Below are 24,579 nucleotides of genomic sequence, written 5' to 3' on the forward strand. Positions count from 1 at the left end.
CTTCTGAGCTTGGGCAGTGTGATGCTGTGATGTTCAGACAGTCTTCTAATTAGACTGACATTCAGCTCTGCAGAATTTACCAAATCTCAATATGCGTGTTAATGTCAAAGGTTGTTAAAAGAGCAAGACAGAAGCTGCTGCTCCTCCACAATACCTCCGACTTTAGCACCCTGAAGTGACGAAGAGGCCATCTGTCTTATCAGCTCTAAATTAGCGGTGAGAATCAGCGGGTTCTCTTGTCCTCGAAGGACTGATGATGAGCGCAGTAGCAAACCTCGACTGGCCAAATGTCACGCGGCTTATTGCAAAAAGGGCCAAACTGGGCCCCTGGATGGGTACGGGATGATGGGATCTGGGCAGTCGTTTTTGTTCCTCCGTGACGCAAAACGGAACATTTAAAGGACTGGAAATGGAGTTAAATTTTGAGTTTTGTGAGAAACCGAATGGGGTTTCATTTGCTGCGCCATAATGATGAAAATGAAGAATATAATATCCGATCCTGGGCACTGAATACAAGTTTTACTTTTGAATTCAATAACTGAGATGAATAAACTTTTTAAAATGTTCACGATATTCAAATGTATTCAAATACACGCGGGAGTGAGAAAGTTATGATTTCATCAATCTAAAACATTTTTGATGCTTTGTTTTTTGTTTCATAAAACGCTTCACGTTAAAACTTCGTTTGATGCTTAAATTACGCACAGGCATCACACTGAGTTGGCTGATGTCATCTTCATTTACGCAGCCGAGTGAATGAAAAGTAAACGCAGCGCATAAGGAGAGCCCACCCCGTCCAGGAGACCCTATAAAAGCAGGATGAGTCTGCAGCGATCCAACACCAACAAAGAGCCACTTGGAAAAAAATTGCGCTCAGGAGGACAGATCCGGAGTTCGGGTTAAAATGAGAGGACTCACGCTGACTAATGTTTGCCACTGTGGCTTCTTCACATATCTCGTTTTCATGTCTTTGAGCGCAGGAGACAGTATCTCTCTGACTGAGAGAGGGAGTAAAGTTCCGAAATTCAAAGTGACTCCAAAGGGCAATCTATGGGCAACAGGTAAGAAACCATTTCTTTTGAATGTTGACCTTCCAGTAAAATCCTTTAAGTGATATCAGGGTTTTAAACCTTTACGCACAAATATTCTAAAGGGTTTTTTTTCCTTTCCATTTTTCACTCAAAATTAAATTAAGCAGGTTAAATTAGTTTGTTGTTGTTGTTTTGGTTTCGCAGGGCATTTCATGGGAAAGAAAAGTGTGATGGACACCCCTTTGCTACGCTCGCCAGAGGACCAGGGTGTGAACGCGGTGGAAGTCAGCCTCCCGGCTGAGCAGACCTCGCTTTTCCAAGAGTTTCTGCGGTTGGCGTTGAAGGCGCAGATGGACACAGAAGAGAGCCGTTTGAAAGATCAGGTGAGGACAGAGGACTCTGTCTTCGCTACCTTTTTTTTTTTTATAATGCACATATTTTTCAGTTTTCTTCATCTTAAATCTAATGTGATGTTTTCCACTGTTGGTTTCAGGAAGCGGAGCTGCTGGCGAAAATCTTAGTAAACTGATGCGGAGGTCGGAAGAGTGGCGCGCATGGACCGAAGACCTCAAGGGATTAAAAAAATTAATAACCAGAAACAACCTATAATTTTTCTGCTGATTATGATTAAAATCATCTGCAACATTTCAACAATGTCCCATTTGCAAAAGCTTTTTTCTGTTAATATTTATTAATGTTGTATTTATTTAGGCTATTTGTATTAAATAATAAAACATAAAATGAAAATGATGTGTAGCAGGTATTTTATGAAAGACTAAGGTTTTTCCATCTTAACCCTCCAGACAAAACAGGTTTTTCTTCTTTTCCACATCAATCTTTTATTCTTCCTCTGGCAACAAAAAGAATGTCCTAAAATCACCTTTGGTTAAAAGAGTTTGACTCATGCTCTACTTTTAGTTAAGAGGTAAACAGTTTAACAACAGGGTCTGAAGTGAGCAGAATTAATTAAGTAATTATAGGAAGTTTCAGAACATTTCAAAATCTGCTGTTAGATTTTCCTCCACATGGGGTTTATTCTGACCTTCTCTCTTATTTATAGACCCATTACTAACATCTATCTGTTTCATTATTTTATGATTCTTCATTCTTATATAAATACGTACGTAGGCAGCTTACATAAATCACATTGCTTATAGCTCCCTAAGCATTTCAACATGAAATCGATAGCTTTTTTCTTTCCTCTGCATACGAGGATGATCCTTTCTCTCAATCAATAGAAGCAAAGGTAGATGGTTCATGCAACTTCTTTGCCTTGGGCGACAGTCTGTTGGATAAAAAACAGCTGGGCTATTTCAGTGTCCTTCCCACAATGCCCTGTCTGCCTTTCTTTTTGTATATTCAAAGTGTAGAATTTGTGCTTTATCTGAAACTTTCAGAGGTCTGAGTTCAGGAAACACTCAGTTGTTTTTAGGTGACACTGCAAAGCCAATCAGGAAACTCTGTTGTGTTCTAAACCGACTCAAACCACTTTGTTGAGCATCTGCAAAACCGTAGTTTCTGACAAATGTCTATTAAACGGTCAGAGCCACTTCTAAACTGTCAGAGCCACATGGGTTCATGGTGCTGATGAGATTTATGACATTAAATTTCAAAAATAGGACAGTGTTAATCTAAATTTAATTTTCTAATGCCATACTTTATGGCTAAAGTATACATTTTCAAATTTGCAATACAAACAACTGATTGATTCCGTTTCTTATGACTAAAGTCTTGGTGAGTACCTCTAAGTTACACAAATATTGCTTCCCAAATCAGCACTTTGAGAATCCATCTACAGGTGCAAAACTAGGAGGAAGTAGGTTAGTAGGCCGTAGAAAATGGGATTCGATTTATTTAATGAGAGGACACACAATAGGTAAGAAAAATGTTTTAGCAAAAGGTATCTTGTTTGTGTCTTTGGGGTTCAAGATTTTCTGTTAGCAAACCAGAATTTTTCTCTCTGTCATTAGCAAAATTTCACCCTCAATATAAAATTCAAGGTTATATTTTCTCATTAATCTAAAATGGCAGGCAGTTAGGATTGTTGGAAAATGCAATTAAATGTGTTGATAGAATAATTATGCTTTGGCTACCAGTGTGTTAGAGATGTGTGGAGGGAGGGGGTGTTATAAATGCGTAATTATGTGTCTCATGACTGAAAGTTGCAGATCCAAACATGTTGCAAATTGTTATTTGTTGAGCTGTTGTTTTCACACAATCTAAACACGTGCTTCCTCGCTCCTTTGGGACTGAGAGAGAAACTCTCTAATTCATGATGATTGACTACATATGAACATTTCACATCTATAGCATTGTGAAATATATGTTAATCCTTATTTCTGTCATATTTTCTTCATAAATAAATACCAAAAATCATTCTTGCCAAGAGACAATCATCTTTGAACTGATGATCTGTTCATCAAGTCATTCTGCTACCTAAGTGGGGAGAAGCTTATGTGAAACATATGAAGCAAATATAAATCAGATAAAGGAAGAGTTTGTTTCTTTGACACAGTTAAGGTGAGGTCAGGGCAGAGGTTTCTATCAGAAATCAGTTTTGGCAGCTGTTGATCAGAGAGTAGACAAATAAGGGGAACCAGCAGCCACCTGCCTTTCAGGGAGGTTGTCAGTTTGATTTCACCTTTCTTCCTCCACATGTCAGAGGTTGCTTGGCTATGACACTTAAACCCAGATTTTCCCCATTCTGTGCACGAACAGTGATTAGTAAAACACTCCATGAATGGAGTTTCCATTTGACCAGTTTGCTTATGACTGAAACAGAAATTCAATATTTTAAAAGTCCTATTTATAAACAGACATCCAACAAACTGTTCTGATGAAAGGAGACATTTTCTCGTGTGGTGCAGTTACAAATCTAAGCCTTGTTTTTTTCTGTCTGCTGAGCACATTTAGAGGCTGTTGTTTTTTTTTCCCCCATCTTCTTTGCAGAATAGCTCAAGGTCAGTCAGATTGGATGGAGAGTATCGGTAAACAGTAAACTTTAAGATGCAAGCTTGGCTGTCTAAGAAGAAAAAATCAAGAAAATATGTTGATGTTTTTGGTCGCTGTTTTAATGTAAAGAAAGGAAAGTTCATATGTGTTGTCGTCACTCATAGCATGCCATTTCAAACACAGTCGATGGATCTTAAAAGGATAATTTCATGTCCTGTGTCATGCAGAATCTCCAATCCCCATGTGCACTGACAGGCATGTTGCTGCTTGTTAGTGTGATAAATGACCTCCTCTCCTTCATGTTGTAATAAGTAATAAAGTGTAAATTGTATTAGTGTGAGTTTCCTCAACAGTTTTGTTTTTGTCTAATCAAACAGATTTTTATTTCACATGCTTGTGAGAACATGTGTGATAGCCTTGTTTTTAAATAGTGAGCTACTTTCGTACAGGTCTGCCTTTATATTGTTGTGATTGAGTGAACTAAACATAATTTTTCATATATTAACACACAAAACTATGAATTTTACCTTCTGTGGGTGCTTCGGTGATGCTGACTTTTAATTTTAATTGCAAAGAAGTTGTACTTATTTGTCTTTGCTTGTGGGATTCCTGGGATGCTGCTTTATTTCCTTTTATCTAAGCTTGCCTGCTTTTGCTATTGTTGTTTTAATAATGAATCACATAACAGCCTATGGGTAAATGTCATGCAATGAGAATGCCGGCTCTGTCAGCAGATATGCTCAGCTCCCGGTGTTTGTTAGTTTCACTCTTGTTCAGTTTGAACACCAACAGCTGACAGAGACAAATGCGGCAAGTGTTGGCTCAATAAAATCAAGGCTTTGGGCACCAGCTCAAGTCATTATTGACTTGTGGCACAACTCTTTTACTAATGTGTTAGTCTCAGAAGTGGTGACATGGACGTGCCATGAATTTATTCACATCTAAAAGATTTATGCTATTTAAATAAGAATCCCTGACAGGCTTGTTTTCCCAACATTCCAAATCTTCACCATTCAGTTTCAACCCTACAGTAAAACTAATGATGATACACTGCCCCCCTCTGGCATAAAAAAAAACAAAAAACTAGACTGCACTGGTGCTGATTTTCCTTGTTGATTTTTCAGGCTTTATAGCAGCATGGTTTAAAAAATAGAAGAGGAAAACTAATAAAATTAAAGTCATTTATTATTCATTGATGCAAAATGTAGTCTAAACCTGCATTAAATGTCTTGGTTACAAATCAGGTGTCAGATTACAAAAGCGGATAACACTACTTTAAGAAATGTACTCAGCATAAATTTTTGGCATAGTTTTAGGTTGTTCATTATTTATTTATTTATGTATTGGATTTAACAGGAACAAAGTAGTTAGACATATTGGACAAGAATACATCGAATGTTCTTCACAACAAGAATATAGCAGTTTGCTCATTTGCAACTCCAATCACCGACAGCAAAACTAAACACCAGTCACAACAAGACCATTAGATTAATGCATAAATTTGTTAGAAAATTTATTTAATTGCCCAATTTTCAGCTATCCTGATTGAGCATGGTCAATTAATGTAACTTTTACAAACAGCAACAGTTTATCATTTCTCTGTTGCACTCAAGTTGCATCTCAACACTTATTGATGCTCCTCGTAAAGTTGTGGCAAGGTGTAAGGATTTGTTTTCAATGGTTTGTTTTGTTTGGTTTTGCAGTTGCATAATCTGACAAGGAGAAGTTTAGAAATATCAAACTTCTAATTATATTACAATTATTGATGGGGGGAACCACATATAAAAAAAAAATGTCCTTTACAAAACCACTTCTGATACATTATTCATGAAATAAAGTTTATATTAAACTATATTATCTAGTTTATATTAAACTTTTAAAAGTATGTAGACTGTTAATTGGTCATCCATGACTTCCTGCTCCCCTGTGGTATAAATATGATGTGACACAGATATTTATTTCGTCTTGTTATATATTCTGGTGAAAATAGGAAGACCAGAAAACCAGCCCAACCAGTTAGTCAGATGTGTGTTGATGGTTAGGTCATATCCAAAATCATCTCTCTTCCATGGCCATATCAGTCTACAGATATATTCCATACAAAACCCATGGATGATCTGAACAGTAAAATCTTAAGACATGATCTTCTAGGAAATCATGCAAAGATGATCGGCTCCGTGTCAGACGGCCGATGAGTGAAAAAGTAAGACATGGCTAAAATATATAATACAATCTGTTACAAGCTAAGACACTATTCAGATCTGATTTTGCTGAAAACTGTTACTTTAAATGAGATATTTTACTTTCTGAAAAATGCACTGAAAGGCAAAGGTTGTACTTCAAGTGTTCAGTGTAAGACTAAGCAACTGGTGCTTGTACATGTATAGGATGCTATATAGTAGAGATCTGTTCAGTTCTGGCTGCTCAGTGGCGCAGTTGGTAGCACTGTTGCCTTGCAGCAAGAAGGTCCTGGGTTCGATTCCCGGCCGGGGTCTTTCTGCATGGAGTTTGCATGTTCTCCCTGTGCATGCGTGGGTTCTCTCCGGGTACTCCGGCTTCCTCCCACAGTCCAAAAACATGACTGTTAGGTTCATTGGTCTATCTAAATTCTCCCTAGGTGTGAGTGTGTGTGTGCATGGTTGTTTGTCCTGTATGTCTTTGTGTTGCCCTGCGACAGACTGGCGACCTGTCCAGGGTGAACCCCGCCTCCCGCCCGGAACGTAGCTGGAGATAGGCACCGGCAACCCTCCCGACCCCATTAGGGACAAGGGTGAACAGAAAATGGATGGATGGATGGATGGATGTTCAGTTCTTTGATTTGATATTTATTCCAGATATTTATACAGCAATTTTAATATGACTGAAACTGGAGCAAGATTCTGCAGCTTTGAAACAAATAGAACCATTTCTTATTAAAACAGAAACTTTTAGTTCGCTTGTTAAATGTTCTCAGACACACTGATATACTTAAATAAATACAACATAAAAATGTGTCAGATGCAGTTATGTTTTTGAACTGGTATAGAGTAATGGAGTTGCACGTGATTTTCTGTAAAAATATAAATAGTAATACGGTGATCTGCCCCACTGAACAAAACATATGTGGTCTGATTAAATGTTTTATTCTTATTTAGGTTTTTTGGGGGTGTAAAGCTGTAATAAAATAATATACTAATTAATTTTAATGCTTTTTGCACATTTTCCAAGAGATGGAAGTACCTAGAATGTGAGACTATTTTTCCATCAGGATTTTGAGAAGAAACTTTTAAAACACTGTTTTTGACATGTTTGAAAGTATGTGTTACAAATTTACAAAGAACTTCTTTAATTATTCCGACTTCTTCCTGCTTGACTACAGCAGACTGTGAACAAGCAGGGTCTTTAGCAATGGCCTGTTCTGCATTAGATTCCTTGTGGAGGATGTTCATGCTGGACAGCGAGTATTCTAGCCATAAAATGACCATAGCATGTAATTTCTACAATAAAAACATGTTTTATTGATGTGTCAGATGCACAATATTACATTTATGTAATATTCTAATCTTCTGTGAAAGTGAACATTAGGTTTTTATGAGCTGAGTTCACTAAAATAACAACCTAAAAAACGTTCATTTAGATAAACCTGCACAGCAGTGCAGAAAGCCTTCGGGCTGTTTGTTTTGAATGATGATGTCAGCATGAGCACGTGACCTCCAGCCTCTGTTTGCAGTGATTTCATTGGTCGAGCCCGGAGGAATCCGAACGGTGAGGCAGACCGAAGCCATTTTATTATTTTAACAGCAAAGGTGCAGGTGCACCGAAAATTGTTGCCCAAAATAATAATAATAATTAAATAGTTCTTGTTTCAAGCGCTCGCGTTACAATGGGACAGTGCGGGATTACGTCGTCCAAAACCGTTCTGGTTTTCCTCAATCTCATATTTTGGGTAAGAAAACGACAGATGGTGGAACAATGTGCAGCATCCCGATGATGAGGCCGGGGATTGGGAGCGTTAGCAGGGCTGCAGACTGCGCCAGAGATGCGCTGCGCTGTGAGGAAGCGCTATTTTATAAGGCGGGGCCCAATTGACGTGTTGCAAGTTTTAGCGTCACCGTGGGGTCGGTCGGGGTTGATTGGAGGCTCGGTCATGCTTTGGGCAGCTTTGTGTTGTGTTGATGCAGCTCTAGTCTTAGCAGCAGTGATGTAATGCATGCAGCAGTCACCGGCAGGTAGCGACAGCTGACTTCGCCTCTAGCATTATGTGATCTACAGCGCATAAAGGGAAATTAAGTGAAGTAAAAGAGAAATAATCCCTTTTGTTTTGCCTATTTTTCTGACTAATGTCGCAGAGCTGCTCAGTTATTATTCTTTTAGCCTTACAACCATTTATCCATCCTCTATATTAGAGCAAATCTGTTGTTTGATTTATTATAAAATGCATGATTGCCCTAGGTTTTTTTGGCCTGCCTCTGACCCATGTCCCTTTGTCTCTCTGCAGGCTGCTGCTGGAATCCTGTGCTACATCGGAGCTTATGTGTTCATCACATATGACGACTATGACCACTTCTTTGAGGATGTGTACACTCTGATTCCAGCCGTGGTGATCATAGCTGTAGGGACTCTGCTGTTCATCATAGGTGTGATTGGCTGCTGTGCAACAATACGTGAGAGCTCCTGTGGCTTGGCAACGGTGAGTTTCGACAGCTTTGACTTACAAAAGAAATGGCAGAAGAGATGTAAATGGGTTCAACTGTATTTTGCAATGCTGGTGAATAATGCTGCTGGACTGAAATGGTAGCCTGCATCTTTTCAGTTTTAATCCTCAAAAAACCCACATATATTCCTGAAGATGACAGCTTTATTATGTTTGTTTTCTCATTCAAGGATATGAAATCTGAACTCAAATTGACCCAGACCTCAGTCTTTAATCACTTCCACACACTCTTTTCTACACTCTTTCCCCGACTGCTGCTTTCTTACAAATCCTCAAAATCTTAAATTGTAGTATTTTTTGCAACCCAATTCCTGTTGTTTCCTGTTGTGGTCAGAGACACGTTTACACAAACTGCAAGGCACATTACAGACATTGGGCCACCACTTCCTTCTTTTGTTGGTAATTTAAGCCTTTATTTGTCTAAGTTCCAAATTGTTGTTGCTGTGGTAAGTAAGCATTGCATCGTTTGGAGAGCAGTGCAAAACCAAAACTGCAAACGTGTTCTATCCAACTATCCAGTTACTCGAGCATGAGAAGGTTCTGGAGTAACTGGTTTAGAATATATGATTTGTACTGCTGGTCAGCTGGCTGAAACAACACTGCAAGTTTCCTTTTCTTACAGGAACAATAACTTTTCCTCTTTTTGAGTATTTCTTTTCACGGAAAAACAGTCATGGTTCGGAAATTCCATTATAAGTCTGCAGGCTCCACTCTAACAGATTACCAGCTTGTTGTTTTACTTTGCTATACTAAATGCAGAATAATGCAGTGGTATAATATTCCACTCAATAAGCACTATTAGACTTCAACTAAATTTTAGTGGGAGTTTAGTTGTTGCTTAATCTACATATAAAACTGTAGATATTTGTAATTTCAGTGACAGATTTAATCAGGTATCCATGTTGGTGATATTAAAAAGATAAACAAACACATTTTTAATTTAAGTTGTCAGTCAAATAAACTTATCCATACTAGAGTTAAATAAATTGACTGACTGGTTATGTGTTTAATCATTGAAGCCTTTAGTGACTAAGAACAGTTAAGAAGGGAGTGCTTTTTGCTGAATTTGAGCTTGTAGTTTTCACTTAAAGAGTGAGAAAACTGACTGGCTGGTAGGATTTAGAGGCGGGGCTGTTGCTGGGTCATCTTCTGGTAATTCTGTTCCCTGGCAGCATGAAGTACCGCCTGAAGGTGGCGCAGTGGTTGGAGGAGCTCAGGGTCTGACTGATTTGCTCATTTGTCTAGCGCCTTGCAAAAGTGTAAATACCCTTCAGCTTTTTCACATTTGCCACCACAAAGTTCAGTCTAGTTTTTTGGAGACCAGCAAACAGAGCATTGTGTTAAAGCGGAAGAGAAGTGACACATAGTTTTCAGGGTTTTCTATGTCATTTTATATTAAAAAAAATCTGAAAGAAAGATGGTTAAAATCTTTTCAGCCCCCAAATATGATACTTTGTAATACCTTTTACAGATATTATATCTTTTGGAGAATGTCTAAGGTAGCTTAAAACATCCTTAACCCCGACATCTCCTAACTACACTGAAGTAGTTGTGTCCGGTGAGGCCTCACATTAGCTGCTGTTAAAACATCTCATACAGACAGGAAGAATCCTATGAACTTTGCTGCTCTTGCTTTACATCTTAGAAAACCCTAATAAATTTGAAAATGTTTTTAGATGTCTGTACATACTCCAGTTTTGTTGTGAGAAACAATTTGAAGTTATCTTGAGATTCCTTTCTCCTTCAGATTCAGGTGATGAATCCTATTGTTTGTTTCTCGCCGTTTCAGTTTGCTGCGATCCTTCTGCTGGTGTTTGTGACGGAGTGTGTGGTGGTTGTTCTCGGCTACATTTACAGGGCGAAGGTAAGCACAGGCTCATTCTCCTGCAGACGGGTTTTTGTAGGTGAAAGATTTCTGCTGTGGATACAGTTGAACAATATTTTGCTGATAATTTGTGGCTGTCTGACCACTGCAGGTAGAAGATGAGGTGAATCACTCCATCCAGAAGGTTTACAATGAGTACAGCGGCCCCAACACGGATGCTCCCAGTCGGGCTATTGACTATGTGCAGAGGCAGGTGAGGAAATATGCAAAATTTGAAGGACTTTTTATTAGTTTATGAGCATTTTATAGACATTGGGGAAGTAAAAATCAAACATTAATGATTTTTTTTCTCTTTTTCTTCTTGATAATTTTTCCCTAGCTTCACTGCTGTGGTATCCACAACTACTCTGACTGGAGAAACACACGCTGGTTTAAGGAGTCTAAGAACAACAGTGTCCCAGTGAGCTGTTGCCAGCCTAACATCAACAACTGCACCGGCACTCTGACCCGACCAGCTGATCTCTACCAAGAGGTACACACAAGAACTAATTATATTTTCCATTCAGGATGCTGCTAGGGAAATACTGCTGCATGTATAACCTCGTGCCATGTCATTTATTTTCTCTCCTAGGGCTGTGAAGCACTTGTGGTGAAGAAACTGAAGGAGATCATGATGTATGTCATATGGGCAGCATTAACTTTTGCATCAATACAGGTAAGAGGTACAATGCCGAAAAGGCAGAAACGTCTAAGAATGACTCTAAAATGTCTGTTTAAATGTTAGTCTTTGTGATGGGCAAAAAACAAAACCGTGATAAATCTTTTCAAAATGTTTTCCAGGTACAATCCATCTACAAAACACACAAATGTGTTAGAATACAGAATTTAGCTCAGAACTCTGGCATGGCCTTTTATTTTCCTCTCATCAACTGCTGAAATTGTTCCTATTCATCCTTGTCTCTAAAGTTACCCCAAAGGACCGTGTTTCACTGGGGCTGTACACTGGACCCCCAGAATTCGCAGAGGTTAGGCACCACAACCGCTGAATACTGGAGACTCCCTCTAAAAACTCTTCTAACTGCCCATTTTAATAGTTTAAATACCAAATATGTATTGGTATGCATTAATATGCACAAATCATCAAGCAGTCTTATTTGTCTCTGCTGTTGGGGGTACAGCCAATCAGCTCAAAGGAAAATGAATGGTGCTCTTAGATTAGCTGCTTTGCAAATTCCTGCCAATAGCATGTGAAGTAACATTGCTCCTGAGTATTTCAGCTTCCCAAGCTGGGATTAACATAGATATCTATGTCTGGGAAAATCTTTCATGAATAATTTGAAGTTGGATTTTCCAGAAACAAATTTCTGGAAAATCCAACGGGGAAAACCGAACAGCAGATTTTTTATTTATTTATTTTTTTCAGGTGAATTGTGGTGGGTAAGTTCATCTGACAAAATAATTATTTGTGGAAAAAGCTTTGAAATGATTTATATTGGCCTCAGTTTTTACATCACAAAAACCTGGTGTTTCTTCAGGGGTGTATATACTTTTGCAAGCTGCCGTATATTAGTCATGATGTAGAATGTGTTTATGTAAATCTTTTGAGTTGTCCTTTATTTCCTATTCTGCTTTCAAGGATCCAGACTTTATGTAATATCTTAAAAATAGCATCTCAGGAACATCTGCAGTTCTGAATACAATTTAATATCACCTTCTCTAGTCCTCCTCCTCTTTTGTGAAATAATAACAACACAAAACATAGTAATTTTTGCCTTTATTTGTTTTTTTTAAGTAATCTGAGTCAGCCAAAAAAAAAAAAAAGTTGTAAGATGTGTTTGAACTTATGCGTTTCCTGTCTGCAGATGCTGGGCATGCTCTGTGCCTGTGTGGTGCTGTGCAGGAGGAGTCACGATCCGGCCTACGAGCTGCTGGTTACCACTAACAGCTACGCTTGAAGGACACAGCCCAACCGCTCTCAGTAAAACAAAACAATACAAAAAAAATGTCCAGGAGCTTCACCAGACATGTTCACACTAGATTCAGCCGTAGCTCAAGCACACCTTGCACAGCTCATAAAACTGGCGGTGAGGTTTCAGTGGGTGATAGTTTCAAAAGGAAAAGTGGTTATTTATTAACACGCTCTCTGAGTTGCCGTTTTGTCTTAGTCTTTTGTATATAAGCCAAAGCTGTAAATGGCTGATAATTCAAATTCATGTTGCAGATATTTTACTTGTGTTGAAATTTCTGTTTATTCAATGATGATGATGATGAAGAGTTCTTTGAGCTCATCTATGAAGATAATGATTATGAGTATTGTAAGGGATGTTTGCACAATGATCGGAACCCTTGAGACACTTAGTTATTTAGTTGCATAAGCTATTTCTCGACTTCTATAACCATACAGTAACTGTTTAAAATCATTGACTATAAGTAATATTAAAAGCAAAGTGATTTTTTTTTTGTTTGTTTTTATCTGTTGTGTTGCAGCTAGGTATCCTTATTTGTTCTCAGATATTTAGGTTGTAGCTATAGTATTTTCTGTTTGGGTGTAGATGTTCTCTGAATCAGGCTTCACTAGTGAGCCATTGCCAGTATAAACTGCAGTGCCATTTGTACCATTCATCAGCAGTGTTACATAAACGCTTCAGTGTGCATTCAGCTTGTTAAATTCACAGGATGACTTCAGTTTGTTTTCCTAGTTAGAAACCTGATGCGAAGAACTATGAAATGTTATTTTATACCATGTTTGTGACGTTGTGTACTGTTATTTTTTTGGGCTGCTAAGTTGATCCCGTAGATATGACTAGTGCTACAAGAGAAATGTGAGGCACTTAAAAGTTGTGTTGGACTTGAGAACACACTAGAAACAAATAAATTCAAATATTTAACCTGGACTGCTTTTATTCGCCACCTCATTCACAATATATTACACATAGCAAATGCATTTAAGTAGGAAATGAACTATGTGTGCAGCCAAACATAGGTTTAAAAGATTGAAATGTTTATCATATATTATTGTTCATATATTCACTTTCCCCACAAGTTATTTTGTATTTCTGTTTTAGACTGTCTAGACTGGCAAAGCTAATTGCTGATAGAAGTGCAACAACTGATTAAGAGTATATCTAAAGAAAATAATACACCCATTGTAAATGCTCACAAACATTCACCGTCTACTTAATAGGTTATTTAAAATACCACAAGTCAAACCTCACTTCCTTATCTTGTACCAAAATATCAGATCTGCCTTTATGAGCTTTTAACACTTCCTGAACACATATTTTTAAAACCACGTTATAAAAGAAAGTAGTTTGTTTTTCCACCATTAGTCCAAGCACATTATTATTGCTAAATAAATAGTGCTAAATAAAATAAAACCTGTTTAATTAGTGCAACTAATTAAAGAGTTAGTTGCACTAACTCTTGGATGAAAATGTTATCTGAACACAGAATGCCCTGCTTGGTCAAGAACTTCATTGTACCTCATAAGTGGTGTTGCCTAAATGGAAATTGAAACTGTTAAGCAAAATACATTTCTTCTGTAATTTCCTCACCCTTCTACTCACACATTTTTATAAAATCTGCCTCTGAAAGCGGTCACAGTTGTAGAGCTTCTGACCATTTAGATTAAGGATGTGTCTGAAAAAGAAGGCTTTAGAACAGAGCCGGCCAGGGGAATGAGTGAAATATGCGGCTGTCCTGACACGAGGGCCCCAAGTGGTCTTGTACACGACTGCCAGACTAAATTAGTCACATAAATAACCTTTTTTGTTCAGGGATAAATATTTGCCTGCAGTGTCTGGGACTTGACTCCTGTTTTTACAGCCTGTAAACAGGTTTCAGTCACATACTTAATCATATTTTTGATTAAACTTATGTCAGGGCTGCAAATCTAGAAGCTATCATTGATGGATACTTGTCTGTACGTATAGTTTGGGTTGGAGTTAGATTTTGTCCAGATAGTTTCCTGGCACCAGCCCACTGTACCCGTTCCTCTCCACTGTCCACCAGCCATCTTCTTCTTTGACCAGGACCTGAACTATGTCCCCTCTGCTCACAGACAGTTCATCTTGCTCCTACAAATCAAACAAAAAATAAATATAATTGAGTAACTGTTATACAAAACTGGTTGTTGATCAGTTTTGTTTGCGTCCTACGAGGATCACCTGGGCTGTGTACTCATAAAGCACAACATAGAACTGTTCATCTTCAGGGGCAGTGGGTAATAAGGGAAGGGGCGCATATCCGTTATCATTTGTTTCGCCTGAAAAAGAAGAAAGAAATTACAAATGAAAAACAGAAAACTTAACAGAAATAATTTGCTGTTTTTTTGTTTGGTTTTCATCATAGGATTTAATTTACCGGTAGATTTTCTAATGCAAACTGACTGATGAGAAATCTGTTTTAAAATGTTCGTATAAAAATAAACTGTTCTTACTTTCTGTAACAGACGCCAGGGTTGGCCGTGAAGCTGTGGGACTTTCAGTATTGATGCTCACAGACCTTCTGAGTAAAGACTCTGAGCTCCTGTGTGATCCACATAAATGCAAAGACATTTAGAAAACACACCGTGGATTCCTCAGATTCACCAAACTGCTACCAAAAACCTGACACTGGATTAACGTGGTTTAAAGGGGCCCTGCTTAGCATCGTAATCCTATTAGGTGTCATACCTTTTTGACATGTCTGCTTGAGGAAATAAAGCTTGCCCATTGCTGTTCCTCTTCATCCCAGCTGAGTAGCAGCTTTCAAACACTATAGGATCTGTTAAAAGAAAAGGGAAGTTGCTCATTTGAGAAGTGTCAACTGTTTTCTTAGAGTGAGCTGAAAGAAAAGAAAGGTCAGAAGTGGAGCAGCACAGTAACTCCTGTTCAGTTTGGTTTGCTACTTCTCTTTAACTCACCTGGTGGCTTTGATCCCGTCTTTTTCATCTCTATAAAAAAGTTGTTGTCCGTGGTGATGTCACACAGCTCCAGAAGCGTCCTCACCGCCTCGTACACCTGAGTTAGAACAAGCAGGAAGTCAGAACTGAGCGTTGCTTCTGTGTGAACCAACACACTCTGTTGGGTTTTTGTTTGAGGTTGTTATTTTTATTTTTTTTGGAAGTGGTCAGAAAGAGTGAATGTTGTAACAGCTCCATGTATTGTTACACCAAGTGAACAGTAATGAGAATATATCATTGGTAATTATCCAGACTTAAGGTCAGTGTGTTTTTTAACACAAAAACACACTGACCCATTAGACCACAGCATTGGCTAAAGAGGCTGCTGCTGTCCCACTGATAAACTTATTCAAGAGACAGACAGGTTTAAAAGGCAGTGCTTTGTGTCCAATATTTATCCTGCTCATAAAGCAGGTTAAAACAATTACATTCAATACCTTTGAAATACTGACAAAAGTTCTGTCTCATTGAAATGACTATTAATATTAATATTAATAAAATTGTATATCATTCCTTGAAAAAAAACTTGTCAAGGCCTAGAAATAAAAATTTTGGATCTGAGTGGTAACCTACATGATATTTTGGCTTTGAAAACACTAATTGACCATACATGCAATTTTGAGTTTTTAATATTTCCTCTGTAATTTATTTTTTTTTCGCAAAAGCATAATCTTGGTGAATGTGAGATTGAATGGTGATTTTTGTAAATAAGAATAATTAAGTGTGACTTTGAGCCAGCATCAGACACATCTGAAATTGTGGTTAACGATAAAGTTTGACAGCTCTTCAGACTGAAGCTGTGAGATCGAGGTGCAAAACAGAATTAATATGACCTTTTAATAAACTTTCACAAATTAAATAAAGGTTTTATGGTTCACAAAATGCAATCATAGCAGTGTTTATGAGAGAGTTTGGTTGTCTTTTTGTAAGGGGATGGTTGAGTTTGTGCACCATTGTAAGTTTGGGCCTCTCATAAATCTGCTGTAGTGGAGAGACGGTGGCTTGCAGAAGTGTTTATACCCCTGAACGTTTCCACATTTTGTTTGGCAACAATCACTAACTTCTATTTTTTTAGGAGGATTCTATGCCATTAAACCAACAGTAAATGTGTTATAAGCACAACATGGAAGAAAACTGTTGCATGGTTTTCTGAAGTGGTTTTTTGTTTTTTGTTTTTACAGATATAAATCTGAAATGCTTAGCATCTATTTGCATTCAGCCCTTTTACTCTGATATCCTTAAATAAAATTCAGGGCAAAGAACTGCCTTTAAAAGTCACCTAATTAGTGAGTCAATCTGTGTTTAGGGTAATTTTGGTTTAAATACAACTATTCTGTGAAGAGTTCAGAGCTTTATCCATTACAGCTTTTAACATCTCAGAGAGCACTCTTCAATCCATCACCCGGAAATGGGAAGAGCAAGACTGCAAATCTATGAAGACTTGACAGGCAGGGCAGGAGGCCAAACCAACTTTGGAGGAGCTGTTAGGTGGGAGAATATTAATTGTACAGTCTACAAAAACCTACAAATGTGGAAGAATGGCAAGAAGGAAGCCTTAGCAATGAGTGTTTAATGCATTATGCATAACGGGAAATAAGGCAAACTTAAAAAAAGCTGCTCTGATCTGATGAAACCAAAATTACACTAGCTGTACATACATCCTGTGTAACATAAAACTAACTCTTCACACTACCCTGAACACACTTTGCCAAAAGTAAAACATAGTGGTCAGACTATTCTTTTCTTTAGAATGGACAAGAAAGCTGATTATTGATGAGAAGATGGTTGGAGCTGAATACAAAGTAAGTACAAAAGACTTAAGATTGCAGTGGAGCTTTACCAGCTAACAGGACAATGACTCTACATAATGTCAAAGCTGCACTGGAATGGTTTCGATTACAGCATAGTCATGCGTTAGAATGGTCCAGTCAAAGTCCAGACCTAAATCTAATGCAGAATCTGTGGTTAGACTTGAAACTTGCTCTTCACTGACATTTTCCATCTATTTTGCCCGAGCTTGAGTTAATTTGCCACAAAGAACCGACAAAGTTCAAACTTCTAGATGTGCCTCTAGCCGTGCAAAACATTGCGAGATTTTTATCAGTGGAAAATGTTAAAAACTATGCCGTATTAGTCCTTTCACAAAAGATCTCCATATAATGGAATTAAGATTGAAACTGTAGTGAGACAAAATGTGACAAATATAATAGCAAAATCGTTTATACCAATTACAGTGGTAGAGATCTAATGACTTTGGCCTGTTTTGGCACAGGACTTGGGGTCCATTGATTTACTCATGGCAACTTTGTTAGCCAATGCAATCAAGAGTTGAGTGAAAGCCCATCTGTGTAACAACTAAAGCTTTGCCCAAATTAGGTCACAGAAAAAAGATCACAAGCTCAACAGCAACCCTACCACAAAATGCCTGAAATAGAAAGGAATTAAGGTGCTGTAGTGGCCCAGTCAAAGTACATTACTCAACCCAATGGAAATTATATTGAACAATATCAGGAGAACTATGAACAAAGGTGCAAAAAACAAACATTATTCCACCACAAAAATCAGAGACGGATCAGGTTTAAACAGATGTCTTTAAGTCACTGCTACTGAAGGAGGTGCTACAAGCTGCTGAATCATGGAGTAACTTGGGTTTTTTTTTTTTTTTTGTCGACACCGACTTCTGCATTTTACTTTAAAAGGTAATGAACAATTTGCTGGTAGAAGATTCAGCAATGTGCTATTTGTAAATGTCTGTTTTGTGAAATCCAAGCAGGATACTTTTTGGTAATTTATTTTTGATTAAAGTAGAACAAATTACCTCATCGTCCTTAACACACTGCATGGAGAAATGGTTGCAGTGATCCCAGAGGGCACACCTCAGTATGTTGATCCGGTCTCCCTCCAGCTGCTGGAAGACCTGAAATGCATTCGACATTTTGTCTTTTGTAAAACGAGGAACAAGAAATGAGGAACAGGAAACTTAAAGAACATTTTTATAAAACACTCAACCTATCATATAAAATAATTTTGTAAATAATATAGTTTTTCTATCAGAATAACTCATAACAATTCATTCTGTCACTTTCTGTGCAACATGAAGTAAACTTCCTGCCTGGTCAACACACAGAGTGTTTTATTTCTGTTAGAGGATGTGGTTTGAGGCTTAGTCTGGGAGTTAAGATCTTATGGTGGATTAGGAGAAGGTTAAAGATCTGCTAACAGGAATATGCCGTCTACAGTACCTCACATGTGCTTTTGTGGGTTTCTTCCCAGTCTCGACGAACGGTTTCAAGTTGATCGATGTTGGTGAGGTACACCATCTCTGCAAGGAAGTCAGAATATTATGGTGGGTGGTGGTTAACACATTTTCTTTCTCAAAAAGCTGAGTTTCCATTATGTGGAATAGATCCTGAGCTTCCCTCCTTTTAATTATATTTTAGTTTAGTGGAGACTTTCTTGGGAATTAACTGACTTTGTCCAGAGTAGTGTGTTATATTTCAGCAACAATAAAAGACTGAGACTCAGTGACAAGGCAGCAAAACAATAATGTTACTGTATGTCATGGCCATGTATGGCCTACACAGTCATGATAAAGACTGGCTTGACAGTTGAGCAGTAGGTGGTCACTGACAATGAGGATAAGCTACAAAGGTCGTTAAATAAGCTGGCAGATCCCAGAGTGCTGTACACAATAATATCAATGGAAAGTGAAGCGTATAGAAAATGCACGGTAGAAAAAGTAACAACAGCAGAAAACAAAATGCAAATGAGCACAAAACAATGCAAATGAACTAAAGGGTGGTACACTGAGGTGCCATGAGTTGGTCATATTCTCTCACAATGCAACAAATGGAGTCCTAGCCAAGTATATTGAGTATATACACTGTGCAACAGGCCAACATTTCTGTGTTAAAAGGCATTTTTTGATGTTAATATTCAAGTTTTTTTTAAAACTAAATTTTGATTATAGCTGTAATCCATAATCACCAGAATTAGAAATAAGCACTTTAAATATTTATGAATAAATATTGTCATGCTCTTGTTGCAACTTGTCACAGATGGCGTATTAAATGTTTTAAACTGGGTTTAAAAAAAAATGCCAAAGACCAAACAGTTTTGCACACAGAAATTATGAACTATATTCTAAAAAGGTGAGCTGCAAAGAGCTTTAAACTTAAACCTGCAACAGCTGGAGCAACTGAAGCACACTTGGTTTTCTCATGTTGTGTGTCAGAGTGCTGCTCTCTTCCTGTTTCTTAAGGACACTGGCGTCAGAAACTGTTGAGTCGCTTTAGGTAGTTATTCAAAGCTGCCACTTCTTCTTTTCTCATCTGCATTTTCAGTTTCCTTAATTTATGAAGTAAACGCAGCACGATATGCAGTACTTTGTGGCAAATTTCAACCAGTTGGACTGAAAGCAATGAATGAAGCGAACAAAGCACAAAGACAAACGTCACAGATGGCTCTGAGAGATTATAAGAACACCTTCTCTGCTGTTAAAAAGTAGAAACATCAAGTTATGTAATGTGACTTATACCTGCTTCAGTGGCAGCTTGTCGACACTGTTTGACCTTGTGACGCACCTGTGAATCAAATTTTAAACAGGGACATTATGTACATGCAGCCTATTGGGTTTTTAAAGACAGCCTGACAGCTGACAGACTAAACAGAATAATTTGCCTGTGAGTAAATGCATTCATAAGAAACTGACATTTGAATTCACACAGCAATTCTGCCCTCTGGTTGTTTCCATCTCTGTTTTTCTTGCAGTTGTTCTCTTAAAGGATTGCTAACACAGATCTTCTGCCTCCATTTAACCTCATCTCTTGCGTCCTCTTCTGTCATAACAGCCTTATCTGTGGTCTTACACCTTTCCACCTACCCAGCCTCTATATTTTTGCCATTCAGCGTCCTACATACTGCGCCTTGCATAAATCTTAACACCTCTTGCAGTTTTCACATTTTGTCACATAAATACAACAAACTTATCGTTTTTATTACTTTTTTTAAAATCATAGACCGACATATGAAATAATGCGTAATTGTGAGGTGGAAGAAAAAAATGATACATAATTTTCAACATTTTCTATGAATAAAATCTGAAAAGTGTGGCATGTACTTTTTATTTCCCTGAGTCAATATTTTGTGGAGCTACCTCATTTTTTAAATACAGCTACATATTCTGAAAAATGTGTACGTGTAAGTACAGTAATAAGCTTCGATCCAAACCTCTCCATCGTATCTCTGGTTGTAGATTTGTGGTTGTAACTTTAATCCCAGTTATATTATAAATTTTAAAAACTAACTGTCAATTCAAGACCTATCTGATGTGCTGCTCTGGTCTATGATGCTTTTTTTTCACTGATGTTTTTATTGATTTTAATTGGGGTATCAGATATTTTGGACAAAATACTAATTTGAGAATTATTAAACCTGCCACCACAAAGTTATGTATTACTTTGTTTACCATATTTATACAATAAAATTCTGGCAACCACAGCCATAAATTAGAGACGTTTGGTTTCTTTGTTTCTTTGTTTTGTCTTTATAGTGTAGAAATAACTGCATGACATTTTCTTATCTGGAGACTTTATCAGAATATGAACAGAACTGAGCTCATCATTGATAATCATAACCAGGGAAAACGTTTGCTTAAAAAAAATTATTTCAACATATTCTGCAGTCTGCTTTACTGTATGTGCTAATTAGCTGCTATAAGTCTTAGGTAGGGCAGCCTTAATAAAGAAATATTGTATATCAGTGAGCTGATTTATGTCTATACATTACCTTTTCAGCATTTTTGGCTGGAACATTTGTTTGCTCAACTGACTCTGCGTCTTCGGCCTCTCTGCACTTTACTTCATAGGTCTTTTTAGACTGGGGGAAACAGAAACAGAAAGGAAACACAACAGCTAACCACAAGAACAGACAGAAAGCTTATTTTGTTATTCAGTTCTGTTGTATTAATGTAAAATTACATATTGTTCGCATTTAGAGTTCATTACTCCTAGAGTTTTGCAAATTAGCGTGATGAGTAAATATAACTTCTCAGGGAAAAAGTTTTCTGAGTTAACTGACTCCCACTTTGAGAAGTTATTCTAGTGTCTTACCTCCATGGTCTTTTTGTACAAGCTGACCTTCTTCTTTTGAACTTTCTCCATGATGCTTTCAAACTAAAAAAAAAAAAATAATAATAAAATTAACCTGTGCTAACTAAAATGCAGAGAAGAAACAGGTAGTTACAGAAACCAGCTAAGTTCATGCAAATGGATTTACATGGCATTGGAGGGAACAATTAAAGGAAGTGTCAGTGAAATATTGATTGGGCGGCTAACATTTCAACCACTCACATGTTAGATTTTAGTTAGTCAGTTGCTAGGCAACAACTTTCACCCAGTACCTTTTTCCTCTGCTCTTTTTGACGTTCTCGGAAAGTCTCAATGTTTTTCACCTCCTCTTTCAATATATCAGATAATTGGATGTGAAAGTTGCCAATGTTCTCTATTTCTGTAATAAACAAAAATGCAGACAGCAAACATCTAATAATATCACTGTTATGTCCCAGCACAACCTGGCAAAGTTATTCTGCAGAGAATACAGACTTACGTGTTTTCAGTTGTTCAAAGGACGCTCTCAAAGTGCTGGGAAATAAATCAAAGTAATGATTATGAAATTATTCGGTCAAGCCATTTAAACATAGCTTGAAGGCTCACATTTCAGGATACATAAAATGCAGGTGAATCAGTGAAAAATCATGGAAAGGTATAAACTGCTGTTCTGCTGTCTCTGAAACATCCTTGGCTTTGGTTTATTCAGTTAGTTGGTTACTTTTTACACTGCTGTTGCTCACAGTGAACAGGAAACTGATATGTAATGCCTTACAGTACGCAGAGAGGCAAACTGTCAAGTCGATACCTACACACACATGCACACAGACATGGCCACACTTTTTTTCTTTCTTTTGGGCTTCACAGACCCATGCTGTTCTGAGAAAAGAATGTGACTCAAAGGTAAGAGCCGGGGTTTTGTATCTAGTGTTACTAGTCAGTTTCATTTGCATTCATAACTATCACTAACTGCTGTAACTTATGGTTAATAATATGGTTAATATGTCAATATATGCTGTGCTCGGTTTACCATTGATTTTTTTTGTTTATTTGTTTGTTTACCTGATTTCTGTCTGTCCTCCAGCTTTCCGAGCAATTGTCACCAGTTCCTTCCCGTACTTTTCCTCTGCCACTGCCCTGTGTAGTAAAACATGTGGTAACTTCAGTAAGAATCAGAGAACTTACACCTGGTTTTTATTAAGCTGCACAACATGGCTAAAATAGATTCAATGCATGCTGTTGCTTCACCTTTGTGCACGTATTACTCAAACGCGTATTTATATTAACTCTCAAAATTGAAGTTAAATATATGTTGTTGTATCTATTATTTGCCAATAATGTAAGTCAATGAGTCAACGTAACGAGATGGGTTTCCTTAGATAGAATATTTTTTATAAAATGATCTTATAAACAGAATTTGACCTTACTGTGTTACATATTAAACTGACATGTACATAACTGTATTTCAACCTGTTCATTTGATTGAACTATTTTGGGTTGATGTCATTATGTTAAAATCATGTTTTCGTTTTTTATAAGATTCTGACCTTTTTATCTTGTAAAGTATCTTGAGATGTTTGTTCTCAATTGCTGAAATATAAATTAACAAAGAATCTGAACTGAAGTAACTGGGTGTTTAATTTTGCATCTCAAAGTTATATTGAGCTCTAATTTAAAATTTTAAGTCACACATCATGAATTGTATAAAATGTCTTGCTTTTACAGTAATGCAGATATGAGTTATGGTTTGGGTTTAGTTGGAGTGTGATTATGAGTCATATGCCCCTTTCAATCAAATGAACAGTTCTGATTCCTTTTTTCTGTATCTTTTGGAATTTTGTTTTTAAATTAATGTGATAAATACAAAGCTGAAACTGCTAAAGGGATCAGATTAACAATGAAAGCAAAGTCTTTGTGAAGAACATTGGGTATTCTTCACAAAGACTAATTAAATGAGATAGTTTTACAGTCTCAGCAGTTTTAATGGGTGCAGTTTAGTTTCGGTCACTTGAAGAAAAATAATCCACCTCATCTTTAAAAGCTCCTCCATATCTTTGCACATTTGCCTCCCATCTCGCAGCCTCTGGATCATGGTGTCGTACCCAGCGTGGCAGGTGAAGTCAGAGCTCTACATTCAGAAGACAAGCTAAAGAGAAATGCTTCAACAAAAACCAAAGCTCAACTGCTATTACAAAATGTCCCGGGTTTTTTTGTTTTTTTTTTTATCTTGGAGTCTCTGCGAAGTAAAAATGCAGAACTAACATTTGTACTTGGCAAAAAATAGAAATATGTCACCATAGTTGCCACTTTCCTGAGTTTTGCTTAGACATTAACAGTAAAAGTCTCAATTACAAAGTTATTTGCTACTATTAGTTGTAATTTTAACTTCTCTATGTGATTAACATCAGAATTGTAATGATGTGATCATTGCTCCATGTTGGTTTAACTATTTAGGATATTTTACATACTATAAAAATACAGTGCAATTAATTTAACATAAAAAATATCTCAAGATAAAAGGAAGCATAATTTAAATCTCCCTTCTCTGTCTTAAACAATGACAAGACCACAAGAAGTGACTTACCCAAAACGCGTCTTTAAACATCAAAGGAGCCATCTCAGCAGCCACTTCCTCAGTTTGCCCTTCGCTTATTTAACTTCTTTATTTTAAATAAGGATTTGTGTGTCTGCAGGCTACAAGCAGCAGTTTAAGGCTTTGAAGACCCTCGGCAAAATAATCTGTGTTTAAAACCTGCAGAAGCCCGAATGTCGGCGAGTCATTTTGGGTGTTCTGAATGAGGAAGAGCTTGTGTCCCATGATGTCACTGACCACAGGCAGCTCAGCCCCCCCTCCTGAAATGTAGTTTCTTTTACTATCATTTGGTGTAAAAAAAAAAAGATTGCATGACACTGTACAGCTTCAAAGTTAGTAGGTAGATCTCTGTGTTTTATCAATGTCTTTAATTCCTTCGGTGTTGCTTTGGTTTGACCATTAACAATATATAAAAAAAGAAAAACATATATCAAAA

At 37.4% G+C, this 24,579-nt stretch overlaps 3 protein-coding genes across 3 annotated transcripts; 2 read left to right on the forward strand and 1 right to left on the reverse strand.

The window, feature by feature from the left end:
- Positions 1–794: 794 nt before the first annotated feature.
- On the forward strand, positions 795–1,609 carry nmbb (neuromedin Bb). The gene is made up of 3 exons (XM_028013952.1): positions 795–1,061; positions 1,236–1,414; positions 1,525–1,609. Exons 1-3 carry the CDS (start codon positions 905–907, stop codon positions 1,558–1,560), a joined length of 372 nt encoding a protein of 123 aa, XP_027869753.1. The 5' UTR covers positions 795–904; the 3' UTR covers positions 1,561–1,609.
- A 6,123-nt stretch (positions 1,610–7,732) lies between these two features.
- On the forward strand, positions 7,733–13,389 carry LOC114143374 (tetraspanin-3-like). The gene is made up of 7 exons (XM_028015321.1): positions 7,733–7,908; positions 8,461–8,652; positions 10,466–10,540; positions 10,653–10,754; positions 10,881–11,033; positions 11,133–11,216; positions 12,364–13,389. Exons 1-7 carry the CDS (start codon positions 7,846–7,848, stop codon positions 12,454–12,456), a joined length of 762 nt encoding a protein of 253 aa, XP_027871122.1. The 5' UTR covers positions 7,733–7,845; the 3' UTR covers positions 12,457–13,389.
- On the reverse strand, positions 13,385–24,361 carry LOC114143373 (proline-serine-threonine phosphatase-interacting protein 1-like). Its single transcript, XM_028015320.1, has 15 exons — positions 24,135–24,361; positions 23,578–23,678; positions 22,613–22,687; positions 22,050–22,084; positions 21,844–21,950; positions 21,554–21,616; positions 21,231–21,320; positions 19,981–20,026; positions 18,686–18,765; positions 18,262–18,360; positions 15,405–15,501; positions 15,175–15,265; positions 14,940–15,028; positions 14,668–14,765; positions 13,385–14,577 (listed from the first exon to the last, which is right to left on the reverse strand). The coding sequence occupies exons 1-15, from the start codon at positions 24,165–24,167 to the stop codon at positions 14,446–14,448; spliced, it is 1,236 nt and encodes a 411-aa protein (XP_027871121.1). The 5' UTR covers positions 24,168–24,361; the 3' UTR covers positions 13,385–14,445.
- Positions 24,362–24,579: the final 218 nt, after the last annotated feature.

This window comes from Xiphophorus couchianus, chromosome 4, assembly GCF_001444195.1.
Source record: "Xiphophorus couchianus chromosome 4, X_couchianus-1.0, whole genome shotgun sequence".
NCBI classification, from domain to species: Eukaryota; Metazoa; Chordata; class Actinopteri; order Cyprinodontiformes; family Poeciliidae; genus Xiphophorus; species Xiphophorus couchianus.